The sequence below is a fragment of the Emydura macquarii genome, unplaced genomic scaffold (assembly GCF_026122565.2).
Source record: "Emydura macquarii macquarii isolate MOO-44397 ecotype Brisbane River unplaced genomic scaffold, CSIRO-AGI_Emac_v2 contig_629, whole genome shotgun sequence".
Classification (NCBI taxonomy): domain Eukaryota; kingdom Metazoa; phylum Chordata; order Testudines; family Chelidae; genus Emydura; species Emydura macquarii.
Window position 1 is genome coordinate 3,962,846 of NW_027130766.1, and position 21,748 is coordinate 3,984,593.

Sequence of the window (21,748 nt, forward strand, 5' to 3'; positions counted from 1 at the left end):
CCTTTGCTGGTGCTGGGCAGCTTGTCTCCCACTGACCCTGGTGGCAGCGGTGGGTGGTCAGCGCCTCTGAAAATCTTGCTGCTTGTTCAGGTGCCTCAATCAGGGAGAGAAGGGCCTAGCATTCAGCCTCCCTCTCTGAATATTGTGGCTCTGGCATCCAGGCGGGAAGGCGCTCTGGAGATCTGTGCACTTTAAAGCCCTGGGAGCCTGTAATTTCTCATTCTCTGCATCATCACATCAGCAGCACTCCAGGGACTCACAGACCGAAGCCAAGCCAAGCCAGCAGCTGGGAGGTGCTGCATCCTCCTTTCCTGACTTCCAGCCAGGCTGCCTGAGCTGCTTCCGGGTTCCTGTGAATCCCCCCCTGCCCCCCTCCCCTGCTTTTCCCTCCCCTCCCCTTCCCTCCAGTCCCTGGGACCATCCCAGCCTGGATAATCTAGAGGTCAGTATGCAATTTATCTCTGCAGAACCTCTTCCTTGCAGACCTCTCCGGATGCTCCTGATCCTCTCGGCTCCCGGCTTGAATTTTTGAAAGCTTGTTGGATCAAAATAAGGGAGGGAGGGGACGGGGGGGGGAGAGAAGAGACACCTCTGGAGCCCAGCATGGAAGCACTAGGACGCCTCTAAGGGTCTGAGGATGCCAGGGTCCCCTCGGTGAGTAGCCCATGTTTGTGCGTGTCAGTGTCAGCCTGGCCAGCCAGACTTTATTGCAAGCGTCTCTAATGTCAGGGCTAAAGGGCTGCACATCCTCCTCCTCTGATCCGCTTGGCTGCTCCTTGTTTGTTTATTTCCAGCCCTGCCTGAATCTAGGCTGCATGGATCTCAGTGGTCTGGAAGGATGCAGTCCCTATCACCCCCCAAACACACACACACACCCAGCCTGGATGCAATCTGGGAAGGACAGCTGCACATTTGTGTTTTCCTGTCAGTCAGTGGGGTGGAAACAGAGGGATCGAGGGGGATACGGGGGGATGTTTTATGGTGGAAAGAGTCTTTTTAATTTACGCTGTTTGTAATCGTAGCTGAAAGACAGGGTGGGGGAGCATATGCAGTCAGCTGTGCTGGGTACAGCCCAACCTGCTGCCCAGGTTTGCACCCCCCCTCGATTTATTATAATTCCCCTCCCAGCATGATGCTAGCAACATTTTAAACATTCATAAGCCGCTCTCTCGCTCGCTCCTGGCTCTCCTGTTTGCGATCAATAAATGAATAGCCCCAATAATATAAAAAAAAACCCAACAACCCGGCTCATCTCTTCTGAGCCAGCACTCAGCAGTTATCTGAGATTTCATTTTAACCCTTCCTGGCCTGGGCCTCGAGATAGTCGAATGGGATCTGACATCCAGGCTGCGGTTAAGCCCGACCCTCTCCACTCTGGAGTCTTGGGGGGGGTCGTGTTTCTCCCCTGGAGGGCGAGCCTGCCCCAGAGCTGGCTGGCCGAAGCAGTCGCCTTTCCGCCACCGTCCCAAGACTGAGTTCTGGCTTGACGGAGCAGGGATCTGCAGCCCCACACGCCTGGCTGGGCCCCTCGGTGGCAGATGTGGGTGCCTGGGCTTGGTGGGTGGCCTTTGCCCGGGGGGACCCCAGAGAGCCTGCGCCATGCGGGGCCCCTCGCTGTTTCATACCTGCTTGCCTTGGTTTGTTTTATCTCTGGACGTTGCTACCTTTCCCCTGCTCTCCTCCACCCTGCCTGCATCCTGCCCTTCGCTCCCTTGCTGCCCCGTGCTCCCTCCATCTCCTCTCCTCGTCCTCTCCTGCCACCCCGCTTTTCTCTCCTCTCCTCTCTTTCATTCCCCAGGATCCCACGTCTTCCCCTTCATCTCCTCCTGCCCTCCCCTCTGCCCACCGCACGTCCTCGCCCACCTCTCTTTCCACACAGGCTCTTGGGCATTTTCTTTCCTCCTTCGGCCTGAGCTCCAGGCCCACAGTGGTTAGGTTTTCTGCCCTTTGGAGGCATTCGGCCCGTGGCTAACATGCATAGACTTCCTCCCTCCAACACAGGCCCTCATCCTTCCCCTCTCTGCTCGAACTGAAATTGACTCTCTGGCCCAGGAAGGGACCCTGACAAATGCTCTGGCCTCTGCCCCCCAGGGGCAGGGTGTCTCTAGCATACGCCTGTTTGTACGGCTGGAGGGAGGCTCTGGTAGATGATTACTTACAGGGCTGGGGGGAGGGAAGAGCAGCGGGGTTGGGTTCTGTGTGTGGGCCGTTGGGCGGGCTGTGATTAGTTTGCAACACAAGAATGGAAAAGCGCCTGGAAGAGAAGGACAATTGCCTGTCAGTGGTGGGCTGGGACTCCCCTTCCGCTGAGCCTGCGAACTTGTGCCTTCCCCAAAGCAAAAGGTGTTCTGGGAAGCCGTTAGCTGGATGAGAGAGACCCAAGGTGCTGAGGGGGTGGTGATTCTCCCCCATCCCCGAGTCCGTACTGACCCCAAGGCCCCGCTGCTGGAGGTGTGGACTTTCATGTGAGACATAAAACCAGGATCCTGGTCCTCTCTCGGTCATTAGAGCTCCCCTAGGAGTCAGGGACGTTAGCCCCTGGGTCCTGCTTAAATCCTTAGATAAACTACATTCTTCTTCCTGATACGTGCGCTGCAGCTTTCAGCTGGATCTAGTATTCTCCACTTCCTGTCCTAAACGGCTGGGCAAGCCTCACTGTGCTGCTGTTAACACAGCTGCTGCGCCGCCACCCCAGAGGTGGCTGCATTTCAGTGGCGGATGATGCAGCTCCATTTGTGAACCACGCTGCCCCTCGGGGAACTGGCTGTCTGAGATCGATATGAATCCCTGCCAAAGCTGCCGGGCTGTAATTTTCTGTCTCTCTCTGCCTCCCGCCTGCTCTTCCTGGGTATTGAAAATCCATAGGCATAGAAAGGCCCCTTCTCCCGTTGACATGCCTCCTGGTAATGCAGTGCCGACCGATCAGAAATCCCCCTGTGGCATTAGATGCTTGGCTTCTGATGATGCCAAGGACTGGAGCCTGCAGTGGGGCACGGACAAAGGGGAAGCATATGGCCCTACCCTACTCTCAGGCCCGCTCAGTCCTGGGTCTAACTTCCACCCCTACTCCACTGGCTCTTAGGGGGCTTTTCAGGGCTGGCCAATCACTGAAGTGGAGGGCAACGCTGGCCACATTCCTACCCATCTGGAATGGCCCCTGAATTCCCTTTTTGCCCCGCTCACACCCTTCCTCACCCCTACACTCAGGGCTGCTTGCAGAACTGGCATTGTCGTCTCTGTCCCTGGGTGTCGTGGTGTCTGGGGCCCTCCCTTCTTCCTCCGAGCCCTGTGTTGCTACCCTTACTGGGGCAATGGGAAGCACTGAATGGAGCCTCGCCTGTCTAGGGGGTTTGGGCCCATCTTATTTGTGTCCCTTATGGCAAAGCCAGCTCTGTAACACTGATCAATCTTTCCTCTCACGCACAAGTATTAACCAGAAGGCCCTTTCATCAGGTAAAAGAACTGACCACTTTGTCCGGCTAGAGGGACTTCCATTTGAGGAGAGTGATGTCCTTTATAACTATGAATGCATTACGGCTCATAACCCCTGCCCTCTGGAGGGGAGATCTTGTACATAAGTGTGGCAGAACTCAATTTTTTGTATCATTTGATGGGGGATAATATTTTAGTGTTTTTAAGCAGCTTTTGTTTTTATTTAAATTTTCACAGTTGTGGGAAATTATGGGAGGGGAAGGGGGGGGGGGGACGACACAGGATAATTATTTAACACCAATAGATGTGGAGGTTCAAAAAGCGAAAGCTCTTTGCAACCATTAAAACACATGGTCAGCCTCCGGTGCAGAAATATACAAAGTCAATAGCGTTCAATGAACCGCTTGTCCCTTCTCAAGCGGCATGTTCCTTTCTTTGCCTATCTGTGCACTTTGCTTATTATTCATGGAAATATGGTGGGTGTGAAATTGACATTTACTGATATTTATCGATAACAAGCTCATCCTTCCAAGCCTCATTATGTCCATTAAACCGAAGGGGAAACAAGAGAGGGAAATGATTTGCCCAGCATCACACAGTGAACGGGTGGCAGAGCCAGGAACGAAATTCAGGAGTCCTGACGGGCTGTCCCGTGCCCTAGCCAGCGGACCACCTTCCCTCTGAGAGCTGGGAATAGAGCGCTGGAGTCCATCTGCTCTCCCCGCTAGAGTCGCAATTTGAATATTCAATGTAATATCCCTGCACCCATTTGGGAACATGGGTTTGTTGATCTGGCTGGGCCCTTAAAAGCAGCATCCTCCAGGGGCAGATAAACATCCCTGCAGCTGGTTCCTTTGGGACTCAGCTGTTCACGTGGTCTGCGAACTCAGGCTGTGGCAGGGCAGCAGAAGCCCTTGCCCAAAGAGGTTCTGTTACACGCGTTTCCAAACACCATCCCAGAGCGCAGGGCGGCGGGACTGGCTGGCTCGGAGCATCGCTAAGAGCCTGGGGGTAGGAGACCAGTTTAGCACCCGTGACTGGCCCGTGTCCGCTGGCTTGGCCTGCAGGGCTGTAGAATTGCAGTGTAGACATAGCCTAAGTGGTTCAAACAACTCAGCAGGGATTTAAAGTCCATGCTGGCGGGGAGCTCCTCGGAGGCCAGTGGGGGGGTGATTTGATGGGGCCTGTCCCTTTCCTAGCAGGCAGGTGTCTGTCCCCTAAAGACACAGTCTCACTGGAGGCTGATTATCCCCTTGTTATCAGATCCCGGTTGAACAGGGCACGGGCCTCATGTCCTTCTAGGCACATGGCAGCTGCCTCGGGAACTTGTAGAAGCACTAGAAGGCTGGGTTAACTGGTGTGAGTACAGGCAATCCCACTGAAATCAACAGAGGCAAAATTTGGCCCATTGGCTGTCCCTGGCTTTAGCTGTTGCTTGTCCTTATTCTTTGCGTTTTCACTCCAGAGGCCCCAATGGAGACTGAAACCTCATTAGGCTGAGCACTGCACAGATACAGCATGAGAGACAGTCCTGCCCCGAGCTGTGACCTCTCCTTCGCCAACGAGTGGGGATGGGGAAACAGAGGCACGGAGAGGCAAAGCGACTTGCCCAAGATCATGCAGCCGTTCAGTGGCAGAGGCCGGGATAGAATCCAGGTGGTCCCGTTCACCAGGCTACGCTGCCCCTCTGCTTCTGTCTGCTCTGAGACAGAGCTCTCTGTGGTGGCAGCATGGAGTGCTGGGACGCAGCTTTGTAGGTGGTATTAAAGATGGGAATCTCTGTCCTTTTGGGGGAAAAGTGACGCTGGCTGAGAGGGGCGGGAGCTGGAGCAGGAGCTGTTGAAGTCTGGTCCAGCTTCCTTAAGAGAAACAAGACAAAGCCAGGCACAGGGGGAGAGAGAAGACCAGCCAAGAGAGAAGCTGCAGCTTCCATCTCTTGCTGATTCTTCCTTGTCGCCTGGCTGTTGCGGCGAGCAATGCTGAGCCGCAGACCAGGGGCGTGAAGCGGCGAGGCTCTCTTGAGTTCCACGCTGTGCTGCTGGACCACTGAGGATTTGGCTCCAGACGTCTGGTTTTCACCCATCTTCTCGGCTCTGCGGGGCTCCCGGCAGGGCTCCCCGAAGGCCGGGCGATCTTCCGCACTGAATGGTGGATGCTAAAAAAAAAGCGACATGCCCAAGGGGCTAACGCATCCAGCTGCGGCCATTCCGAGACTGACCTGCTGGGTGACCTTGGGCAAGTCGTTGCCCTGCTCCGTGCCTCGGTTTCCCTATCTGTACAACGAGACGATACTGAGCTGCCTCTGCGAAGTGCTTTGATAAACTGGAGAGGGTTCAGAGAAGAGAATCAATCAAAGAAGAATGATTAAAGGATTAAGAAAGCTACTTTTACAGTGACAGACTCAGGGAGCTCTGGCTATTTAGCTTACTAAAGAGGGTTAAGAGGGAGCTTGATTACAGCCCATAAGCATCGACACAGGGAACAAATATTTAATAATGGGCTCTTGGATATAGCCAAGAAAGGAATAACACGATCCAGTGGCTGAAAGCTGACGCTAGACAAATGCAACTGAAAATAAGGTGTACGTCTTTAACCGGGAGGGCAATTAACCATTGGAACAAGTTACCAAGGGTCGTGGTGGATTCGCCATCACCCAGGTTTTTCAAATCACGATCGGATGCTTTTTTTGAAAAGCTCTGCTCTAGGTTGTGGTGTGGGGAAGCCATTAGGCCTGTGTCACACGGGAGGTCAGAGCAGATGATCTCACTGGCCTTAGCATCTAAAGCGTGGATGGAAAGCGTGTAAATGCAAATCTAATTATTAAAGGGCACAAAGACCAGTTTAGCCCCGAGTTTACTGGGCTGAATCAGGCAGATTCACCCCTCTCTTCGGTTGCCCCATGGTTTCCTTTAGTCGGGTCGCTCCAGTCTTCACGTCAGGCCCTAGCGGAAAGATTTAGGGCTGGTCTAAGTGGAGAAATTGACCAGACCAGTTATTGTGGAATAAAGCAGCTAGTCCAGAACAGCTCCCCACGTGGCTGCTATTCTGGAAGAAAAGTGACTAGCATGACCACATGGGAAGCCGTTCCAGAACAGCTGTTGCACTCAGTTGACCAGCCCCTCGTGTGGCCACCATTCCTTGCAAAGCCGTTGCCCCTGGGCTCATTGATGCCTGTGCAGCTGCTGCACAAAGGCGCTGGGCCGTTAGGAATCTTTTCTCTGTCTGAGCCGTTCGTCAGCTGACACGCCCCATGGCTGACTTTGCAGCCGGGTCCCAGGGAGGCGGGGGCTGGAGAGACCCAGCTTTACATTCAGGAGGAGGGAGGGAAGGTGCCAATCTTTGTTGGATTGAAAGGATTCCCTGAGCGGTGCGTGTCAAAGGCCAGCCGGAGTCGAGTGCTGGACGATGAGAGGGGGGCGGGTTACCAAGCCGCTGGGGCCTGGCTCTTGGGAAACCTTCGCAGTCGTTGAAGCATCTCCCTCTCCCGCTGGTGGGTTCCAGCACCAATGAGGTTGTGTTGAGGTCTCACGGGAACGTCTCCGCTTTGGCATCCCAACGCTAGCAGCAGCGGGAGCGATACGTAGAGTCGAACCCAGATAAAGGCTCCACTGCCAGGGTGGAGACAGCCATGACTGTCAAACCGTCCCCGGCCTGGCTTTGAACCCTGGCCTCTCAGCACGAGGCTCTGCCCCCGGAGCTAAAGACACAGCACTGTAGCTATTAGCAGTAGCCAGCTGCTATTCTCTAGTGGACATGGGCATGTGACACACGCCTAGCAAACAACACTCCTTGCCCTAAAGAGCTGGGCGTCTAAAGAGAGCCGTTCGGTGCCTCAGTTTCCCCAAGCTGAAAAACAGGGATGTTGCTACCGCTCCCCCTGCACAGGCGCCCAGGAGCTTTGTAAATTCCTTTGGGACCGACCGGACAGGGCGAGATGCTGTCTTACTCCTTGTTCTCCCTCATGCGAGCGAGAGGAGAATCCGGCCCGGGGCTGGTGTCTTCCTGATCGGGAGGGGACAAGGGACAGTAGGACACTGGTGGATTCCTAGCGATAGGGAAGATAAACACCCCCGGTCATTAAATGGCTTTTTCCCCACCGCCGCCGTCCCTTCACTTTCCTGCTGTGCTCTGTTCGGGGCCGTAGAGCCAGGGGCGTCTATTTCTTCCCACTTCTAAACTCGAGGCTGCTGTGGGTAAAAGCAAATTTCCCCGTCTGCTTCAATAGGGGTTCTGCCTGGGGAAGGGCGGGGCAGGGCACCACCCCCAGGGGAGCAGTGGGGCTATCTGGGGAGCCCCCAGTAAAGTGGGGGAATGTGCCTGCTCCTACACCCCTTTACGGGATGTTCTTTCTGTTATGACCCCAGATACTCGTGTTCTCCACCAAAACAGCCAGTGCACTCTTGAGTCCGGCTCAGTTCTTGGCCCCAATGAAACCTTGTGGCAATGAGTTCCTCAGGCTAACTGGGGGTTGTATGGAAAAAGCATTTCCTTTCATCAGGCTGATCCAGTTCTAAAACCCCTGCACAACTGACATTTCCACCCCGTCCCTAAAGTATGTCCTTCACCCCACCCGTCAGGAAAATACCAGCCATGGGCCGGCGTCTCCTCTCACTAAGCTGAGGGAGTTGGGGAAGGGCGAGGAGAATCGGGCCACCTGTCTCTTTAAAGAGATGGACACTTACAGGCAATCAGTCTATGTCCACATCTTTTGCATCATCCATTCTACTTCCTTTTGTAGAGATCAGGTGTGTGTGTGGGGGGGGGAGGAGAGAAGTAGTGTGTGATAAGGGAGGATCTTGCTATACCACTGGATTCTCTGCCACCATCTCCCACCCACTGCCCCCAGGATCCAGCAGTGCTGTGCTATGGGACAGGCCCTTTTGGACTTCCAGCCGAAGATCCGCTCATAACTGCTAAAAATGTCTGTCCTGATGGCTCTGGTACAACTCCAGAGCCTGGCTACCTCTGGGAAAAGGCTACTTCTGTAGTGATCCTACGGTCGCCGGGGACAGCTGTGCAACGGGTCCCGCTGCTGCAGCTCCGTGCACCGGGCTCAACCCCATGTAAGAGCTAGATCTGGGCTTCCACCGGAGGTGCCCGCGAGTGGCATATCCAGTGTGAGGGGCTGGGGCGGCGCAGGTGGGCAGCCCGTGTAGCAGCTACAGCAAAGCAGTAAGAACTTCTAGTGGGATGGCTGCACTGGGCAATGGGTAGCCCTGGCGCAACCCTGATCGGCTGCCCTGTTCCTCTTTGCAACACAGTGCCCTGGCCTGACGCCATTGCTGGGGAGAGTATAACCAGGCCCAGCTGGCTCTGCCCAGCCCGTCCCGCCACAGAGCCCTCTCTGGCTCCAGATATAGGGGATGCGCCTTCAGGTGGGTGCCGGGAGACCCCTGGGGCGACCCCCCCTAGATACCTGTGCCAGCCGCTGGCTTTGGATTGCCCCCGCTCTGACCCTGCCTCCCCCTTCTCTCCGCAGAGCTGCCCCGCCATGTCGTCCTCCAAACTCCGAGACGCGGACGAGGTTTTCGGTAAGTCCATTGCGCGATCCCGCCCCCTGTCTCTCGGGAGCCCGTGTCCCCAAGCGCCTCTTGCTACAAGCTCGTCCCCAGCGTCGCCAGCCAAGGGAGACTTTAACCAGAGCTGGTGGCCTGCCGCTGATCCCACTCCAGCAAGCAGCCAGGTGGCGGCAGAACGTTGTGCAGCCTCCTACGTTGCCTCGATTTCCCATCCACCCGCCATGGGGTCAAAAAAATCTGCCTTGCTCACCCCCCTCAGGGCCTGATCCGGCATCCCTCGGGGGGCCTGAGCCTCTCAGGAAAGTCAAGCAGGGTTTTGTGTGCGGAAGGAAACAAGGATCAGGCCCGGCCCGTGTTTGCGTCTGTCGGGGCTTGCCTACACTGGGGCCATTTGCACCCATGGCGCTCCTAGCACACGCCCGCTGCGTTTGTGTAGCTGGTCCCATGGGGGATGGTAGCATGACCCCATCTTACACTGGTGCAGCGCGTCCACGTGGTTTGCGCTGCGGTAGCTAAAAGAATGCAACTCCAACCCAGTATAGACAGGGCTTTGCTCTGTGTGTGTGTGTGTGTGTGTGTGAGAAGGAGAGAGATTGTGGTTAACAGGATCCTGACCCCTGTCACCCTGCAAATGCCACTCTCTCGACTCCTAGCAGGCTGGAGTTCATGGCCCACGCGCTGGCTGCTGACATTATTGCAGGGAGTGGTTCCCAGCTGGGGCTGGAGAAAAAAATGTCACCCTAAAAAAAGAAACCAACGAGCAGTAAGGTGAAGGAAGCGGCTGGAACAGGCGGGGGGAGATGAATGTCCCCAAGGCACGGCTCTGATTTCTCCCCGCTTGGTCTGACACCCCGGTGGTGTGCTGTGGGTATAATGCATGAGCTGGGCTGAGCGGAGGTGAGCAAAGAAAACACAGCGAAGGCTGGAGAGTGGCAGCGTGGTCATTTATCTCCTCGTTAGAGATTAAAGAAGATTATTCCCAAGGGGAGGCGACACCGATGCAAACAAGGGGGAAGGCACCCAAAGTTAGAGCATACGTGTGCGCACACATTTGTGTGCAGACCCGCACGCCCACATTGCTGTGACTGTGTAAGTACACACACGGACGCACGGGACTGGAAGAGACCTCACTAGATCACCTGGGCCTGCCTTGAGTGCAGGGGTCTGGGCTCAGGAATAATCAGACCATTCCTGACAGGTGTTCGTCTAGCCGGTTCGTAAATAAACCTCTCACGCCGGAGATGCCCAGCGTACACCTCGGCCTGCACTGGGGCGTGGGTGCACATCGGCGAGCGAGCACAGCAAATGCCCTTGGGCCAACGTTTGTGTGCACCCGTGGTTACCCAGACACACACACGCGAAGCGTGGAGCTGCACACCGCACGTGTGCAGAATACCAAATGGCCATGAGCACATGCCCACATGCTCGGCTACGCTCACTGTGTGCAGGAAGGGGTCAGAAGTTGCCTCTCTGTTTCTCTTGCCCTTTTTCCTCTTTACCCAGAGGCTTCTGCTGGAAGCATCTAGCTGTGGGGCTGGGGGGGACTGGACAGTCAGCTGGTGGATTCTGGAGCGTAGGAGCAGGGAACAGGCAGCGGAGGTTGCGTTAGTTGCTGGGTGTCAGTGTGGGAGTGCAGTAACTGACGCAATTAGGGAATAGGGGGCATCTGGGACCAGACTTCACTGCCAACGCCCTCGGCCCTGCGGGCGCTGGGGACATGCTGCAGCCCGGGCTGCGCGGCTGGTGGCTTTTGCCCACCCCACATCGCCCGCGCAGGCCATCGATCCAGGAGCACAGAGGTATAGTCGCACGCTCACGCCTACCCGGGCGAATGAGCGTGCCAGCGCGTGCGCCAGCAGCAGGTGGCTACGCGGACTTCCGGGGAGGGAATTACCCCTGCCCCCGCCACGGAGCCGGTTCCTCTGAGGTAGCCACAGTGCTGAGGGGTCTCACCTAGGGGGACCTGCCAGAGAATCCTGGCACCCTGGGCACTCACCCCGTGAGGCTGGGGGTGTCAGTGACTAGCCAGCGTCCCTTCCCCTGCCCTGAGAGGCACTGAGTCAATGGGTGATTCAAATTGGGGGTGGGGAGGCAAATGGAACAGGGAAGGGGGGGGGGAGGGGAGGGGAGGGGGAGGGGAGGGGAGAGGAAGGTCTCCACCCCAAAGTCAGGATCCCCTGAGCCTTCACCCCAATTCAGACACAGGCTCCTCTCTGTAACCGTGGTCAAGTCATAGCACCGCTCCATGCCTCAGTTTCCCCTCTCCTACTGCACCAGCTGGTTAATACTCCTGAAGGGCTGGGAGGATGAGATGTTAATTACTGAGACTGTGTTTTGTCTCCAGTGAAAACAGAAACAGGCAGAGAGGGTCAGGAGGGAAGAGGTTCACACACACACACACTCATATACACACATACACATCCCCACAACATACATATACACACACCACTAAAAACATATACTGCTCCACACCTCCCCCACTACAAACACTCCCCTACACACACACACACACACACACACACAGAGTTATATACATACACACACACACACACACACACACACACAGTTATATACGTACACACACACTCACAAAGAAGTCTGCCAGCTCACATCCCAGCTTCCTCTGCCTTCCTAGCACACAGAACAGGAGGGGCCTTTGCCAGGTCATGAATACTTAATCAGGCCTGTCCAGGAAGACCTGGAGAAGCGGTGCGTGTGTGCGTTTGTGCGTGTGTGCGTTTGTGCGTGTGTGCATGCACGCATGCACACTTGAGCCTTCCAGAAGCTCAGAATCAGCTGCCCATTAACACTCCCGGGGAGCGGGAGGGAAGGAGACAGGGCTCATAAGCACGGTCCTTGAGTGAGCGGGAGGCGGGCCTGGGGACAGACGGGAGGAAAGAAGACGCAGACGGGCGCGGGGAACCTGCCCCGGCGCAGGCCCGATCTGAGCGGCGCAGAGACCGTTCTGCAGGTGGGTGCCAGGTGTGTGTTCCAGGCAGGCCGGGCTGGGACAGGGATCAGCGAGGCCGAGCTCCCTGGCGTAGACAAGAGCGAAGAGATGCCGGGGACCTGCTCTCCTAGGGAGGCTGGCCCCAGATGACCGCTCTGGCTGGAGTTTGCTCCGGCGGTGGTGCCGCGTCAGCCCCTGGGTACCAGAACAAGGTGGGTGAGGTAATATCTGTTCCTGGACCAGCTTCTGATGGCGCGTCCCTTCAACCAACAGCAGCTGCTCCAACAAGAGACGCTACTTCCCCCACCTGGTGTCTGGGCGGGGCAGAGACCCCTCTGCCGCCTGGGTGGGCGCGGGAGAGGGGAAAAGCTGTCAGGGGATGTGTGCAAGAGAGGCAAATGGGCATGAGCAGACGGGCTTCTCATGGGAGCCTGAGGTTGCTGATTGGGGAGGTGACTGGTAGAGATGGAGACAGGGGGACAGGTTTCTTCTGAAGTTGCTTTGCTCCAGGCCCCGGGTGTGCTGGACGAGGGCATGGAAACAAGGGCGAGGGTAAAGCCTACAACTGGCCGGCTGCCTCTTTGCGCCGCACACCGAAGGAGGTGGGGGATGGATCCCCACTCCCAGTGTGGCGCTGGGCTCCGGCTTTCCCCTCATCCCATTTGCTGGAGTAGATCAGACCGGCGCTGGCCCCTCGCCGCCGGTATCCTGCCGAAGCCGACGCTGGATGCTTCAAAGGAGAGAGGGGACCCCAGCCCCCAAAGCTCATTTGCGAGGCCGGGACCCTCTGGCCTGGCTCCTAGTCGAGGCGGATTTGAAGGCCAGTGGGTGGCGGCGGAAGGACGGCTTTGGGGTTACTGCACTGGCCTGGGGTTGAACAGGTTGAGGAACAATCCCCAGCTGTGCCACTGGCCGGCTGCATGATCTGGGGCACACGCCGGCCTCCGCTCCCCAGTTAGAACCAGCGGGAGGAGCGCTACCCAATCTCTGTCTTGTCCATTCAGCTTGGAAGCGCTTTGGGGCAGGGACTGGCTCTTGCTCTCTATGGAGCCTGCTGTCCTAACCCCAACCGCAAGGGGCATCGCTGCTAACTCCAGGCCGGGACCGGGGACAGGCACCCCGTGGGGCGACTCCAGGCCGGGGTAGCCAGTTGAGAGAATCACAGGCCTTGCGTGCGTCCAGATTCCCCCTTTCACAGGCAGCCCGGCCAAGCGCTGCCTCTTCGCGGTCACCAGGGTCGCCGGCCCCATTGCATCCAGATGCACTTTGCATGCTCCACATTAGAAGCAAAGAACATTTCCCGAATGCAGGGAGCCTGCAGGCAGGGCCCAGCCCCCACCGCACTAATGCAAGCGCGCTTTAAAGGACGGAGATGGAAAATACCTAGCAGGCAGTGGGCTGAATGCCAGGGACGGCTGAGCCTGCAGCCGGGGGAAAGGCTCCGTGTGACTGTCATGCACCCCCCGCTCCAGCGTGCAGACATTTCCACTCGTACGCCCAGCTCCCCAGCCCCTGCGTCAGTGCCTGTTCCCTCTGCAGAAGGCTGGGGCGTGTTTCGCGTCCCCAGGAAATGGGAAATTGACCATTAATGCTGGGAAAACCAGAAAAATCTCATGGGGGGATCAGACATTCTGCCACTTTCAAAGATCCAAGGGCAGAAGGAACCGTTAATAATCTGCCCTCCTATATAGCCCTGGCCAGAGAGCTGCCCCGAAATACTTACTCCCCACACAGAGAAAAGCCCAAGGGAAAATGCTGAGTGATCAGCCCAAACGGGGTGGGGGTGGGAAGCACGGGCGGGGGGATGCGCTCCCCATCCTGGCTCTGCCACTGATCTGCTGCGTGACCCCGAGCCTGCCTCTCCCATCCCGCCTCGCTCGCGTCCATTTCGATGGCTGGCTCTTTGGAGGCAGAGAGCATCTCCCAGTGTGTGTTCATACAGCCCCTGGCCCAGTGGGCCTGGACTGGCGCCTGGAAGCGATCGCCCTGTCCAGGGTTGGGTCCTTGCTCCCAAGCATGGGGAGTGCTAGGGCTTCTCAAAGAAAGGGCCTCACGAATTGTTTTTAAGATTGAGCTTTTCTCTGGGTGGGAAGCAGGTATTTCTGGCTACGGGGGCGGGGCGGGGCCCAGGACAAAAGCTAAGGGTACACTGGCATGTGGGTTTTGGCTTTGATTGCCGGGGAGGGGCTGGGGACATGGTTAAAATCCTAGACATCCCTTTGGGGAGACAGCTCTGGAAAGGACCCTGGGAGGGACCGAAGGGAATCCTTGTTCAAACCCTGCCGCTTCCCCCATTCGCACCAGCTTCTAGCTCCTTTCCCCTGGAGACAACGGGTTTATGGGCTATCATGGCTGGACACCGGCTGCTGCTGCTTTGTAAATTGGCTCGTCAGCCAGGGGGAGCGGGGCTGGATTTACTGAGCAACGCTGCCGAGCTGTGCTGTATAGCCAGTCGTCTCTGTGCGCACCCCTGTATGGGGCTTGCAAGCCCCTGGGTGACCTCCCGTGTGGTGCTGACAATGGGAGGAGCGTGAGCATGTGTCTCCCGGTCTGGATGCGTCTAACAAAGGCCTGCTCCGTGCTAGGATTTTCCGGGCCTGTCGTTCCACCGGCACCCAGCAGATCTTGTTCTCTCTGGCCAACCCTCTCTCCTGCAGCGGCTTTTGTCAAGGGGTGCCACGGCTCTGAAAGTGGCTGGCGTGAAACAGCCTACGTGTGAGCGAAGGGGCGTGTCCGCACGCTTATTAGAGGTGCAAAGGGGATCACGCTTAAGTGTGCAAATATCTGAATGTGTTGGGGGGGGGTTAAGTGTGAGACGGTATTTGCGGGGCACTAATGGGTGTGCTGCTTTATGCAACCAATTATCTGTTGTGGCTCGTCTATCTGTCTGTCCAGATCCTTTGTCTAAGGACAAAGGCCCATCGCAGTAGCTAGGTAGGGTCTGCTTCGATTGGTCAGGGCATAACTAACACGTTTATTTGGTGACTGTGTTCATAGCACTGTGTATGCCATGCCACCCTTGCTTCTTCACTGCTGCTGCCTTCAGCGCTGGGTGCCCGGCCAGCAGCCGCCCGTCTCCAGCCTCCCAGATCTGAAGGCAGCGCAGAAGTAAGGGTGGCAATACCGCAACCCCCCTACAATAGGCTTGTGACCCCCTTTTGGGTCGGGACGCCCAGTCTGAGAAATGCTGTGTACTTTTGTACAACAGAGTAGGGTGTCGGGTCAAAGTACACAGAGGACCAGATTTCAGGGGGGGACCAGTTTTCAAGGCCCGCGAAGTGTTGTTCACGGCCGCAAGTTTGCCAGAGCCCTAATTATGGGAGTGGATTTCTAGGTGTGTCTCTGGGGCCTGATTCCCTGTCCATGTGTAACCATTTACACAGTGCAATGGGAGTATAACGTTCTCCCGAACCCGTGTGACAGAGATCACTCCCCCTGGGCACGAGTGTGACTGGCTGGGCTCAGGGCAGGACGAGGGAGAGTCAGGGCTGGTTTTGTGGCGCTCAGATCCCTGTTTCTCACCCTCTCGCTTTGCCCGTGACGCCTCCCTCTCTCTTTCAAGCCTTGGAATCTGCCTCTTTCTGGGATGCGAACGGAGCCAACCCAGCTACCGCCAGCCCAAGGCGAGGTCAGAGAGAGAAGAGCCCTGGGCGAGGGGCGTGGAGCGCTGGACAGCAGAGGGCGTGAGAACTGCTTTTTCGCTTGTGTCGTGGCTGTCCCCTGACGCTCGCAGCTCTTTACAAGCATCAGCTAACCCCTGTGGGAGAGCGTCTTAGCCCCATTTCCCCGATGGGGAAACTGAGGCACAGAGACATTTAAGCAACGCGCCCGGGATCATAGATTCTCCTAGACTCTAAGGTCAGAAGGGACCGATATGATCATCTAGTCTGACAACGTAGGCCACAGAACCTCACCCACCCACTCCTGTAACAGACCCCTGACCTATGGCTGAGTTATGAAAGTCCTCAAAGCATGGTGTAAAGACTTTAAGGCACAGAGAATCCACCAGCAGGTGAGCCGTGCCCCACGCTACCCAGATCACACAGAGGGGCGTTGGCAGAGCTGGGAACACAACCCCAGGAGGCCCGACTCCCAGCCCCCCTCACCTGAGCCACTGGGCCCGAATTGCCTCTTAACGGTGAAGCCTTTCTTTACTGCAGATGCAAGTGGTAGATTCTTGCCCAGTGCCGGGTCGGGACGAGCAGGAAAACTTTACGGCGGGCAGGTTCCATCCGCTGACCCGGGTGCTGGCCTGCTGCACCTGCCTTCCTGAGAAGGCAGCAAGGGTCGTGGGGTGAGTCACCAACACCCCCAGCCTTCACACATCACCCTGGCTCTCTCTCTTGGGCAGTTTTCTCTTCCCTCAGTCCTGGCCCAGAAGATGGGCTGTGCCCCAAAGGACTGGCCCCAGTGGGGTATGGCAGGGGGCAGAATGACTGGAGCAAGCTTCACCTTGACCACGACCCGCTCCCTCCTCTGCCTTGTCTCCCAGGCGTGGTTCCTCCCCACAGTTCCCACCGTGCCCTCATGCTTCCCCGATGTGCCTCTGGTGCCCGTCTAACTGGCACAAAGGGGTCACAGGGCCACCCTGGGGAGGGCCCTCTGTTAACAATAAGGCAGCCCCAACCACTTCTCTTTCAGGGAGATTTGCCGACTCCATCGTCTCTGCCTGTAAACCAACCCCCCTCCCCGGCGCTCAGCTCCCGGACTGGGAGCTGGGGAAAGACGCCTTAAAGTTAGCTTGTCGTTTCCACAGCTTCCCTTTTAACCGTCAGGGATTGATGGTGCTTCTGTCCGAGAGGATCCGAGCAGCCGCTGATCCGGGTTCGCAGCCCTGCTGCCCTGGCTAAAGGCAGCTTCAGTTGGTTGACAACTAATTCCCCATGCCGTGGGGCACTGAGCCAGTCAACTCCGTGAGCAACCAGAGAGGGCCTCGCTGAGTAGCCTGGGATAGGGACAGTTGCTGTGGGTCCTAGGTGTGGAGTAGCTAGGTGTGGGTGTGTATGTATGAGTGTGTGCATAGGAGTGCATTTACATGTGTTTGTGAGTGCATTTGTGTGTGTGTGCGTGGGAGTGCATTTACATGAGTGCATGTGAGTGCATTTATATGTGTGTATGTGTGTGTGTGAGTGCATTTATGTGAGTGCATTCGTGTGTGTGTGTGCGCGTGCATGCGAGTGCATTTATGCTTGTGTGTGCACGAGAGCATTTACACGCGTGTGCCTTTACCTGAGCGGATATGTGTGTGTGGGAATGTGCCCGTGTGCGTGTCTCTGAGTGTCCATGCACTTGTGTGTGTAAACGTCTGCGTGCCTGAGTATGCAAAGGGCAGTGAAGTGAATGCATGTGCATAGGACTGTACAAGTACCAGTGGGAGGCCCGGGGCCTGTGTCTGTGTGAGCGAGGGAGGGAGGAAAAAACTGGGGAAATCAAGGTGAGACGAAGGAGCGACGGCAGGAGGCCGTGAGCTGTGGGTGTGGATGCTGGTGGCTGGTCTTTGCAGTGATCAACCAGCTCTGACCCTGATTTCAGCAGGATTCAGCCCCCCGCCTGCTTCTGTGGGGAGGCGTTTCCTGGATGGCTGTAGCACAAGGAGGCAAACTGGCTTGACGTGAAAGCTGAAGGCAGGCTGGGGCGACCCCACCTGTGAATCAGGCCGGGGGTGCCCTCTGCCGAAGCCGTGAAGAGGCACCGCCCGCTCGTGCTGTGCGCATGCACTCACCTCCAGAGCCCATCTCACTGCTGGAATGCTGGCGGTTCTGCTTGGGATGCCCGGGTTCCATAACCAGCTCTGGCAGGGGAGTGTGGTGTAATGGTTAGAACAGGGGGCACCGAGAGGCAGGACTCCTGGGTTGAACTCCCACTTCTGCCCACGCCTCCCTTTGTGATTGTGGGAGAGTCACTGCCATCTCTCCGTGCCCCCCGGGAGTAGCTTGCCAAGCCTGCAAGCGTCTCGGTTCAGCCAAACGATTTGCAGATCCCTTGCTCGAATCAGCCCAGCTCCGCAGGCCGTTCAGCGCGAATCCAACAATCTGTGTTCCTTTGATGAGCGAGGGCCGTGCACACGAGAGACAATCTCACTCGCTGGGAGAGCACCGGCGCAAGTGGCTGGCATGCAGGGCCATGAGGTACCCGGCCCGGCATGGCCATGCACCAGCAGTCGCCCTTGGAAAAAGCAAATACAAGAGGGGCATGACCCCACCCAAGTCAGGTCTGCCGTGGCATCATTCCCCTGGCTCTGCTCTTCGCTCCCTGCAGTGCACGGTGCCCCCACATGGTCCCCAGAGGCACTGCAACGCAATTCCACCTGCCGTTCCTTTTGTAAGGAAATTAGACCAGCCCCATGGACTGAGAGGCAGGGGGAGGTGCTGGGGCTGTGGATTTTAAAGAAGGTGACGGAGGGATGGAGCTGCTGTCAGCGAAGGGGGAGTAACTGGGGGCATTTGTCGGCGAGGAAGGTGTCCGTCAGCAGTGAGCTGTCAGTCGGCTCTCCCCAGGCAAAGAGCAGCAAGGGCAGCAGCAGCGAGATGGGAGGCATCTGAGCAGCAATTTCCCTGCCCCACAGATCAGCCCCTTCGCTGAGCTAGAAACCACGGGAGGGGGGGCCAGTGGCCTGCGGCCGGCTGCTTCCCGGCTTGGGGTGCAAATATTTGCGGCTCCGAGGCTCAGAAGAGCTCAGCTGCCCTTCCGCCCACGCGACTGGATTCTCCAAAGCGCTCAAACCTCTCCATGCACCCTGAGCACCAGGGGCAATCCAGCCCCACGGGTCTAGGGCACCTTGGCCCAAGCAGCTCCCAGCTCCAGCGGGGGGGAGAGCGAGAGACAAGCCCATGGCTCTGAGGGGAGCGGCGGCGGGGGGGGATGAAATGAACGTTGTGCGTCTCTTCTCTGAACACGCTCTCTTTCTTCCCCTCTTCCACCCTCTCCTCCTCTTTGTCCCTGGCTGGGACTCTGCCCCTCCCTTCCTTTGTCTTCCATCCCACTCTCCCTTCATTCTCTTTCTCGCCTCTCCCCCTGCTCTGTCCCATCCGCTCTCTGCTAACCCCCTGCGCTCCCTGTCCCTGCACCCTCCTGTCTGTGTGTCCCTCACTGCCCTGTCCGTCTGTCTTCCTTCTCTCTCGCTCCCACTTCTCCATCCCTGTTCTCTCTTTCACTCCCAGATTTTAATGATGTGATTCCAGAGACCCAGAGGCTGGACAGCAGTTTGCAGAAGGCCCGAGCCCAGCTGTCGGCCAAGGGCAGGCGGCATCGGCCATCCCGGTCCCGCTTGAGAGACAGCGTCAGCTCGGCGGAGGGGGACGAGAGCCTGGAGAGGAAGGTGAGGGCGTGCCGGGCGGGGGCTGGCACACCAGCCACATTATGTCACGGCAGAGAGCGCATGTGAGAGAAGGTGGGACGGGCGTGCACTAGGTGACTGTAGCTCCGGAGCAAAGGGGACAACCCACACCCCCAGAATTGCTGCTCCGTCCCCTCTCCTTTGAGCCTCTGCCGTCTGAGCTGAGCAGCTGCCACGCTGGGGCAGACCATCAAATCCCGCATCCCGCCATGTGCTGTAACAGATCCAAGGGCCGTCCCGGTGGGGTCTCCGGCCAGCTGCTCCCACCAGGTCAGACTACGGGCTCATCTGGCGCAGTAGCCAACGGCCAATGACTACTGCTTCAGCGGGACGGACCACGGTGCTGTACAGGCCAAGAGCTTGGCAGAGTCCCGGACGGGACAGGACACAGAGAACGAGACTCGGCAGAGTTACCGGGTGGGGCTATAAATCCTCATGCTTCAGGGCAAGAGCTGACCTCTAGCAGATGGGGGTCAGGAGGGAACATTCCTTAAGGGCAGGTGGTCCCAGAACTGCCTCCTGCAGCATTTCTGCACCTGGCCACAGTTGGAGGCAGGAGACTGGGTTGGAGCAGCCTCGGGTGACCAGATGTCCCAGTTTTATAGGGACAGTCCCGATATTTGGGCCTTTGTCTTATATTACCCCTCCCCCCACTCCATCCTGATTTTTCACACTTGCTGTCTGGGCACCCTAGATCCACCAATGGCCTGATTCAATGGGCAGTGAGAGGGGGATACCAGATGAGCTGGACCAATGGGCTGATCCAATGTGGTAGGCAGAGGGGGGTACCCGCAATGGGCTGATCCAGTGTGGCAGGCAGAGGGGGGTACCCGCAATGGGCTGATCCAACGTGGCAGGAGGAAGGGGATATCTGCAATGGGCTGATCCAACGTGGCAAGCAGCGGGGGATACCAGCAAGGGACTGATCCAATGTAGTAGGCAGAGGAGGGTACCAGCAATGGTCTGATCCAATGTAGTAGGTGGAGGGGGATACCAGCAAGGGATTGATCCAATGTGGCAGGTGAAGGGGGATATCAGCAATGGTCTAATCTAGTGTTGCAGAAGGAGGGGGATACCAGGAAAAGGCTGATCCAATGTGGCAGGCGGAGGGGGATCCCCACAATGGGCTGATCCAACGTAGTAGGCTGAGGGAGATACCACAAGGGGTGATCCAATGTGACAGGCAGAGGGGGTTACCACCAAGGGGCTGATCCAACGTGGCAGGTGGAGGGGGATACCCACAAGGGGCTGATCCAACATGGCAGGCAGAGGGGGATACCCACAAGGGGCTGATCCAATGTAGTAGGTGGAGGGGGATACCCGCAATGGGCTGATCCAACGTGGCAGGTGGAGGGGGATACCAGACAAGATGCTCAGTGGCCAGGAGTGGCCCGTGGCAGGGCAGCTCCCTGACCAGCCCATAGCGATTGTCCCTGTGGGTCCGGGTTGGAGATCGTCTGTGGTGGAGGTGGGGGGGGAGCAGCTCGCCCTGTCCCTGTACCAGCACTGAGCATGAATGGGGGCATAACTGTCCCCCCGTCAATGCAGCAGCTCCCTGGGACGGGGGTTCCCTTTGCTGATCCCCCTGCGTCCCGCCCACAGGTGGCTGATATCTATGGCAGCCCGCGGCACCGTATGAGATCCCCACTGCACGCCTCCCTGCAGGCCTCCTCGCCCCTCTCCGGCTCCTCCCCCTTCCTCCGCGCCACCGAGTTCTCCTTCGATGCCTCCGTTGTCAGGAGGACGCTGGAGGAGGATGAGCAGCCTTCGTCCCCGCTGATCCGCTACCAGCCCCTGACCAACGCTTCCTCCCAGGAGGCCTTGGGCTGCACCCCCACCAGCTCGTCCCCCAAGTCTTGCCACAGCTCGGACAGCTCCCCCATCTACACCCGGAGGGACCGCCGGGCCCAACGGCACAGCGAAGGTAACGGCTGGCTGGGGGGAGCCACCTTTGCACAGGAAACTCTTCCATAGTATTGCCTGGCCTGCTCCCCACAGCGCCTCTTGCTGGGAGAGGCTGGGACTGCGGCAGCTGGGCGCTCACCCCTGGGCGCACCACCCCCCACAGCGCCTCCTGCTGGGAGAGGCTGGGACTGCGGCAGCTGGGCGCTCACCCCATAGCCAGCGCTCCTGCACCACCCCCCACAGCGCCGCCTGCTGGGAGAGGCTGGGACTGCGGCAGCTGGGCGCTCACCCCACAGCCAGCGCTCCTGCACCATCCTCCAGGCAACGCTGAGGTTTGGGCTGTGCAGGCAGGGCTGGGGGGGTCACGTAGCCCATTTTTACCCAGATAAAGACAGAGCCGGGCTTTGCCTGTGCCTGCGATGGGAAAACACCTTCTCGCTGAGCTGGTGAAATCCCCATGGCCCAGGTCTCCAGGCTTCCTGTCAAACCGGCGGGAGATCTCCCTTGGCAGGGTCCTGCCTGGGCCTGACCCCCAGCAGCCCAGGGGCAAGGAGGGGAGAGAATGTTCCCCCAGCCCCTTTGATCGCTCCCTGCGTGTTCCTCTGC

General features: G+C 57.8%; 1 protein-coding gene across 1 annotated transcript in view; it reads left to right on the forward strand.

The window, feature by feature from the left end:
- Positions 1 to 21,748, forward strand: part of PPP1R9B (protein phosphatase 1 regulatory subunit 9B) — a 71,583-nt gene that overhangs the window by 46,331 nt on the left and 3,504 nt on the right. Inside the window, exons 11-13 of the mRNA XM_067540958.1 lie at positions 8,912 to 8,963; positions 19,062 to 19,219; positions 20,840 to 21,161. Of these exons, the coding sequence (XP_067397059.1) occupies positions 8,912 to 8,963; positions 19,062 to 19,219; positions 20,840 to 21,161 (532 nt within the window). The remainder of the gene's footprint in view (positions 1 to 8,911; positions 8,964 to 19,061; positions 19,220 to 20,839; positions 21,162 to 21,748) is intronic.